The 8,481-nt window shown below is 46.1% G+C and overlaps 1 protein-coding gene across 2 annotated transcripts in view; it reads right to left on the bottom strand.

Moving 5' to 3' along the window:
- Positions 1-8,255, bottom strand: part of TMEM214 (transmembrane protein 214) — a 40,249-nt gene extending 31,994 nt beyond the window's left edge. The window contains exons 1-3 of one of the 2 annotated variants that reach the window (XM_029913223.1): positions 8,153-8,255; positions 7,597-7,802; positions 3,774-3,924 (exon numbers count right to left, since the gene is read on the bottom strand). In XM_029913223.1, coding sequence (XP_029769083.1) covers positions 3,774-3,924; positions 7,597-7,802; positions 8,153-8,174 — 379 coding nt within the window. In that variant the 5' untranslated portion in view covers positions 8,175-8,255. The remainder of the gene's footprint in view (positions 1-3,773; positions 3,925-7,596; positions 7,803-8,152) is intronic. The other variant, XM_026658930.2, reaches the window with a different exon arrangement.
- Between the last annotated feature and the right edge of the window lie 226 nt (positions 8,256-8,481).

The raw sequence follows: 8,481 nt of genomic DNA, 5'->3' as shown, positions 1-8,481 counted from the left end.
ATCTAGCCATGGAATTACAGAAGGATACAAAATGAAGCACATGCCCCTGCTTTCTCTGCACAGGCGAGGGTTAGGATTAAGGAAAGTCACTGATTTGCCAGTCCTCTGCCACGTGCGAAGACAGTGACTTTTGAACTGGCGTATCTAGCCATGGAATTACAGAAGGGTACGAAATGAAGCACATGCCCCTGCTTTCTCTGCACAGGCCCAGGGGAGGGTTAGGATTCTGTTCCACCCTCAAGGGACACACAAGCCTGCTGACTGGGGAAAAGCTACTTTTTAAATGAAAAATCTCTCGTTCTGTCTCACGTGCGCACACGCCAAGTACCTGGAACAGATGGCGCCAGCACACGGCTCATAGGCAGAGTGAGCTTTCAAATCCAAACATTAAAATTCAGTGGCTGCTTGGAAACCAGTCTCCAGGTTTCCTCTGGTGGCTGCTGAACTAGCAGTAGCCACTATCAAAAATTTTGTGCAAGCCTAGCATAGATAAGGCCAAAGTCAACATGTTCAGCACTTCGCTCCTTTAGCCCTCGGATGCCTATATTCCAAGGCCAGAAGGGACCATGGGGACCATCCAGTCCAGTGGTCCCCACACCTTTTACGACGTGCCGCTCCTTACCGCTGTCCATGCTCCCCACACACACCCCGGGAGCCTTGCTTGGGAGCCAGGGCTAGCAACACGACTGTTGGCGGAGCCGGTGGTGGGTGGGGGCCAACGGTCGAAGGGGGGCGAGGGAGCCAGGGCTGCTCCCTCCCCCCATGGGGGTTGGCCTGGGCTCCGCCACTCCCCCCAATGTTCCCCTGCACCCCCTTAAACATTCCTCCCCTCCCCCCAGCGGGGTGCACCCCACAGTTTGGGGACCACTGATCTAGTCTGACCTCCTGAGAACTTCAAAAATAATTCCTAGAGCCTATCTTAATTTAAAAATTGTCAGTGATGGAGAATCCACCACAGCCCTGCGTAAGTTGTTCCACTGGTTAATTACTCTCCCTGTTAAACATTTACCTTATTGCCAGTCTGAATTTGTCTAGCTTCAACCTCTATCCATTGGATCTTTCTCTGCTAGACTGAAGAGCCCATTATCAACTATTTGTTCCCCATGTAAATACTTACAGACTGATCAAGTCACCCCTTAACCTTCTCTTTACTAAGCTAAATAGATGGAGCTCCTTGAGTCTATCATTATAAGGCAGGTTTTTTAATCCTTTAATCATATTCATGGCTCTTCTCTGACCCCTCTCCAAATTATCAACATCCTTCTTGAACTGTGGGCACCAAAACTGGACACAGTACACCAGCAGCAGTCACGCTAATGCCAAATACAGAGGTCAAATAACCTCTCTGCTCCTACTGGAGATTTACATTTATGCATCCCAGGATCACATTAGCTCTTTTGGCCCCAGCGTCACACTGGGAGATCATGTTCAGCTGATAGGTAATATGTAAAAATGGCTTGCATTCTTCTTACTAGATGTATACATTTAGCCATATTAAAACACACATTGTTTTGGTAAACTGGGTGCAAGCAGAGACCCAGATAGCTCTGAATCAGGGACCTGTCCCCTTCAATATTTACCACCTCCCCAGTTTTTGGGTCATCTGCAAACTTTATCTGGGATGATTTTATGTTTTCTTCTAGGTCACTGATAAAAAGGTTAAAGAGCGTACAGCCTAGAACTGATCCCAGCAGGATCCCCCACTAGAAACACACCTCATTTACAATTACATTTTGAGACCTATCTGTGAGCCAGTTTTGAATCCATTTAATGTGTGCAGTGTTCATTTTATATCATTCTAGTTTTTTAATCAAAATGTTATGGGGTGCCATCAAATGCCTATAGAGAAGTCTAAGTAGATTATCTCAACACTATTACATCGATCAAATAAACTTGTAATCTCATAAAAAAAAGATGTTAAGTTAGTTTGACAGGGTTGATCTTCATACACCCATGTTGCTTTGCACTAATTAGATTACCCTATTAATAGTCTTGTATTAGCTGCTCCATTATCTTGCTAGGGATCAATGTCAGCCTGACAGGCCTACAGTTACCTGGGTCATCCCGTTTACCCTTTCAAACTGGCACATCAGCAGCCTTTCTTCAATCTTCTGGAACTTCCCCAGGGCTCCAAGACTTATTGAAAACTCAACAGGAATGGCCCAGCTCTTTCCAAACTCTTGGATGCAAGTCATCAAGACCCACTGATTTAAAAGAGTCTAACTTTGGTAGTTGCTGTTTAACATCCTCCAGAGATGCCAGTGGAGCGGGAAGAGTGTTATCGTCACCATATGATGAGACTGTACCACGTGTCTTTTCCCCAAATACAGAATAGAAATATTTATTGAACAGTTTTGTCTCTTCTGCATTATTATTGATAATTCTACCATTTCCATTGAGTAGTGGACCAATACCATTGTCAGGATTCTTTTTGTTCCTAATATATTTAAAAAACTCCTTATTGTCCTGAACTCTGCAGCCATAGATTTCTCCTGGTGTCCCTTGGCTTCCCTGATCAAAAATTTTCTACAATTTTTAACTTCTGATTTATATTCATTACTGTCAACTTACCCTTTCTTCTATTTGTTATATATATATATTTATAGCTGCCTTCCCTTCCCCTCTAAACCAGATCATTTTTTTTATCAGCACGACCTTCTTCCTCGATTGTAGATTGTGCCTTTGGAGGCATCTAGTCAAGTGTCCTTAAATGATTCCCAATTATCATTCACATTTTTCTGATTAAACTCTTCCTCCCAGCTGATCTGGCTCATACTTGTTTTCAGCTTTGTGAAATTGGCCCTATTAAAGCACCAAATATGTATATTACTGGTCTGGACTTTATGCTGGTTGTGCATTATAAATGACCAAGTCATGATCACTTGTACCTAAGCTACCATTAATTTTTAGTTCTGTGATCAGTTCCTCTCTATCTGTTAGGATGAGGTCTAATGCAGAAGAAGTTCTTTCCCTGGGTTGGCTGCAACTTTCTGGGTTAGGAAATTGTCATCTGTTCTGTTGACTACTGGCAGCATGAGACCTCCCACATGTGTCACTCAAACTAAAGTCCCCCGTGATAATGCATCTTTTTTCCTACACATTATAGACAGGTGCATAAGGAAGATGACATCCGGTTCCCTGCTGCGATTTGATGGTCTGTAGCAGACACCAACTAATACCCCATCTTGTGCTCTCACCCGCCAGGACCACGGTCTGTGCCTGTGAGGGACAACAGAACTACAACCCTGATGAGGGCTGGTTTTCTTTAGCATATTGTGTATTAACTCAACCTCAGGTTCAAGATTTTTCCTCGGTGACGTAAATATGCAAGGACAAAAATGGGAACAGGTTTGTAAGGAAGGGATCCATTTGGGTTTAAAATGAGATCCGAATCTTAGAGTTACAGTTAGAAAGTTTCCTTATGGTGATGATTAGATGACTAGCTATTAAGCAGATTGGCTAATTTTAAGCACCATGTCACGCAGACCTGCTCTGAGCAGAGTGGTAAAAATGCCTGAGTTCTGTTTACACCACAGGTTCCACCACCGCAACTCCTTTTCTGAATGCACCCGTGGGTGTTGAGTTATGGGCCCATTTTTGCCTAGCTCAAGGGTGCATCAGAACTGACCAAGCTGTCTGTGTTAGCAGGCTGGCATCAGTGTTTGTAACACAGCATGCAAGAGCAGAGCATCGCTATCAGGATGAGGTTTTACTGCCCTCATGCCACTCAAGCATTTCCCACCAGACAGTTTGTTATTTAAAGAGTCACTGACCAGGAGTATGCTGGCTGAGCGTGGGGTCACTCCGAGGGGTCTGCAGCTTGTAGTTTAGATATCCAGCCAGGTCTTTAACCCACACAGATGGGTTCTCAGGAAACACGGTCTGACTTTTATCCAGCTCCTTCTGAAGTTCTGTCAAATCAAGCTGTAAAAGACACACAAAGAACATGGTATAAAATCTCAGTCTGAGATTCAGAGAACGGCTCTTAAACCTAACTACCCTCGGTATGGAAAAGCGAGATCTGAAATATAAGTTAGTTCAGGAAGATTGTGTAAAAAGACAGCTGAACTAAATTTCCATCTGTACTGGTGCAAAAAGAGCCCTGCATTTCCAAAACAGGACATACAGGCTTCCTAGAGCCACAACCATCACTGCTCCCCGGACTCGCCAATCCTTTGCATCATGACATGAATAACAGCAGCTGTATTGACACACAAGAGCTGGTTTTGTGTTTTTATATAGAAACTATCAAAACCAGTGAAGCCCAGTGCTGAGGGCGAAGAGAAGAATAAAAAATATGCAGGGACCTGACCACGTGTCCAGAACTGAACAGATTTTTACAGCAAGACTGAAGTCAGTAAAGCAAATAAAAATAAAACACTGTTCTAAACTGAACAGACTACGCAGAACTTGCCCCTTCTTGCTCCCCAGGAATATGAAAGTCAGAGCTGGTGACTAAACTAGGTTTTCACCACCGTATGCACCTGTTAGCACTAGCAAACCAACAGCCGAAAGGGAGTCACAGCTGGACCCGACTGTTTCTTGCAGCAACAGAGCTATTTGCTACGTTTCAATGACAAGGCCAATGGGTTCAATTTGTGCATCCCCACCAACTGGCAAGGGGAAAACAGGGGTTACCAAAGGCATAATCTGAAGAGAATGAGAGAGCATGTAGCTGCATTTTCCCTAGCAGTCTGAGAGTCAACCATGCTGAGTTGTACACACTTACCACTATGCACAACCGCGTTTGTATCAGAATCAGTGCACTTTGGGGCGTCGACCTGCACAGAGACCTAGAGGTAGGAAATGACTTGATAGCAAGATCCCTTGCTTGTCTGAACGACCCAAAACCAGCACACTGGGCCAATAACTAGTCTACTTCAAGATACGTTCGTACCATTGTCACCCTCTACCTATTTGGCACATCTTGTTTTAAAATTAGATTGGAAGCTCTTCAAGGCAGGGGTCATCTCTTGCTAGATCTGTGAACACGCCCAAAGCCAGGAGGGCCTGTTTACCTGGAAACATTACTGGATCACTGTGCAACAACTGAACGTCTAGTCCACTGCACCCTCAGGGACCAGCCATGTACGCTTCCTAACTTCTATTCTAAAAGCCAGGTGATTTATCCCCTTCCACACTCATTCGGTTTGGATTGCTCTTTTTAACGCCTAACTTCTATCCTTCTTGTAAAACACAAACACAATTAACACTGACGCACAAGGTGAATTTGGCTTAAATCGGAAATTGAATGTAAATGGTAACGTCCTTCTCCAACAGAAATGTAACAGATACCCCTATGATGAGCATGGAGTAAGAACCTAGATTAAAGAGAAGGAACTGAATACAGGAGCCCAGCAGACAGCTGGTGTCCCAGGTCTGCATTATGCCATGACAAATTTCACTGTAATCCTTGTTTGTTTGGCTTTTCTAAGAGAGTCAGTCTACACTCAGGAACCACGCCAATGGTAGGCAGACAAACACTGTAGCAGGTTTACTTAGAACATGTAAAGCTCACACCAGCTGAACTGCAGCCCATTTCATCAGGAGGCATGATAAACAAGATGTGAGAGAACATTCCCCGCAGTGAAGCCTTCGTAGAGTTCCTCCCAGAGAGCATGAGAAGTGGGCAGAAAAGAAGCCAGTGCTTCCTTTCTAGCCTGCTGGGGTCTGAAGGGACTTTCCTGCCTGCAGGAGCAGAAGGAGCAACACAACTTCAAATGCCTGTCGCAAAGGAGAAAAACAGAACTAATTCTTGCAATCGCGTTTCTGCCAACCAAGTGACAAGATCATTCGCGCCACTCATGCAGCAGACAACAGGATTGGGATTAGTAGTAGTCATTACTGGGATTATAGTAGCACCCAGGAGCCCCAGTCATGGGCCAGACCCCCATTGGCCTAGGCGCTGTACGAACATAGAACAAAAAGAAAGTCCCAGCTGGGGCTTTGGCCAGTCATAGCACCAAGGTGTTTGTGTTTTTTAAAAAGGAAGACAAGTTTCACTTCAAATAATCAACGTGACCTCCAAGAATGGCACTAGACACACCAAGGCAGTAGCCGGGAGTGCCCCCATCTCATCTCATTTGCACTGGAATGATGATACTGGGACAGAGACAGTACACTCCCTATCCTATTTTCCTCATCAAGATTTAAAAATGTTATTAAAGCTAATGTTAAAATTATATAATACACAGCTTAAGAGTGTCTGTACATCCGGGCATAGTGCTTACATTATCCAAAAGTACAAAGGTTGGTTTAAAAGTCATACAATACATATAGTATATTAAAACTCCAAAGGGGCCCTACTGCTTTGCAGAGACGCTTATTCAGACAGTGCAACGGTGAACCGCAAAATACCGGTTTGGCTCAGAGGACTAGGGCATGTCAAAGGCCGCAGCCTCTGAAATCTGAACTCTAGGAAGAGGTAAGATGAGCACTTTCCAGAACTGGTGCAGAAGGGAATGCTGCTCCTCAAGGCACAGGTGTAGTCTGGGCATCACAATCTGCTCCACTAGTCTGGACGAGCAAATGCTTACAGCTCTGAAACCATCACAGTCAGTATCCGAGTCCCCAGGATGGAAGAGCAACAGAGAGAACAGCACAGGAGGCGGGAGGTCAGAAACCTTCACATTCTAGTGTACTCGGTTTTTACATTCTGCTGCTCCCATCCAGTTGAAATTACTAGCTAGCTCTTCCGAGAGCTGTTTTCCCTTTACATCCTCTGACCTTTCTTATTCCTGTGAGATCACAGAACTTCTCTTTAGAGACACGTTTCTCCACTCGTCATTTTCCCTTACATGATGCTTTTAGCCCCCTGCCTTCTTCCTGATCCCTTTTCACCTCACTCCCACATTTCACCACCTTGCTTTTCTTAAGACGAGCTTTACAGATTTCTACAACACGGCACGTGCCCACCCTGGTCTTTCACATGGAGGTGCAAACCCTGGAGATAACAGGTCCCAGCATGCAGTGTTCCAGGATGGTGAACTGCTTGCTGAGAACTGTCAGCGTCACCACCCTATTTTCTCCTATAAATGGAACAAAATCTCAGTCCCAGTGCACCATCTTGCTCCCATACCCAACACATACCCCTCCAAACCTGCCTAAGGGCTCAGTTCTTCCGTGCAACCTGCCACTGTAGCACACATTAGTCAAATGCCTTCCTCACCCCAACCCGAACAGTGGGTAGTAAAAGTAAGCTGGAAAGGGGGGGAAATGAAGAGAACACTTTCCTACGGATCTTCCAGTGCATCTTTCCTCATCAGTGTTTGAATTTTGGAAGCTAAGAACCTCAAGCAAAGGACTAAATTTGTGTGTCAGACAGCACTGAGCAATTAGCTGGCCTTTAATTACACTAATGCATACATCTCTGACAGCTCTATTTTACGCAAATGAAGTGCCGCTCTTCAGCTTCTGAAACATTAACATTGGGGTTGGAGACTACGGGCACCCTATGCTCTGCGGCAGCTCTGGGCCTGGCTTCTTGGGACATCACCAGGATGAGTTAAGATGAGCAGGCCCATCTATAAACTCCCGACTGCTGATGCACTGCTCCTCACGCCCTTCTGCTTCAGTAATCGGAGGTATAAAACTCACAGCTTTCAGTGCATCCTCCAGCGTTCGGGATTTGCCGTGCTTGAGTCCTGCATCGACTGCAGTTGACTTTTTAGCATTTTTCCCCATGTTCTGTTTTTTGTGATGCTGCTCAGGGGCAGGGGCTGGAGGCACTTGCTCTTTGTTCTGCTTCTTCACAGTTTTCTCAAACCCCAGCTCAAAGATGGTGTCTGATGTAGTGATAGGTGCTAGAAATAAGAAAAACAGAGGGAAGTGATCAGTTTGGCTGAGACAGTAAAGGCAGCTCAAGTAGAAGCAGATGTACTGGGATGAAGCCCATCACCTAAAAAAGACCCCATCAAAAAGCAAATCCAGTATTAAGCGAATACAACTTTTACGAGTCAGGGACTACAGCTCCTTAACAACCCACTATCTCCCTTGTACAGAGGCTGGGCACTGCAGTCAGTCTCCTTCCCTCCAGGCTGAGCCCTGGGCAGCAGGATCCGCTGCAAGGCAAGTGACCATTTAATATAAGGAAGCATGCATCTCTCCCACCCACCCACCCACATGGGGGCTGCGGCAGGATTCAGACCCTCACCAGGAGTTGCTGGCATGCCCATCACTGCGGTACCCAGAGGCCAGTCTCACGGACACCCAGGCCCTGTGGAGAGCTGTGCGCTGTGGTGGTGGACCCATGGCAGAACAAATCCTCCCTCAAATCCTATGGGAACAGTTACCCCAGAGCATTCGCCCTCCTGCACCCACGGCCGCCTCCCCAATTCCTGTACAGCGGGGCCAAGCCCGGCTCGCAGGTGGCACCAGCTCTGAGCCCCAGGGCCTGCCTCTGCTCTCACTTACAGGGCGTGGTGCTGAGCCCCCCAATGCAGGCTCTGGCCCAGCTCCCCCGCCCGGGGGTCTGAGCCCCGC

Source organism: Terrapene carolina, unplaced genomic scaffold (genome assembly GCF_002925995.2).
Source record: "Terrapene carolina triunguis isolate 2854851 unplaced genomic scaffold, T_m_triunguis-2.0 Scaffold523, whole genome shotgun sequence".
Taxonomy (NCBI): domain Eukaryota; kingdom Metazoa; phylum Chordata; order Testudines; family Emydidae; genus Terrapene; species Terrapene triunguis.
The sequence above is the reverse complement of the archived record's forward strand: the minus strand, read 5'-3'. Positions and strand labels throughout refer to the sequence as shown.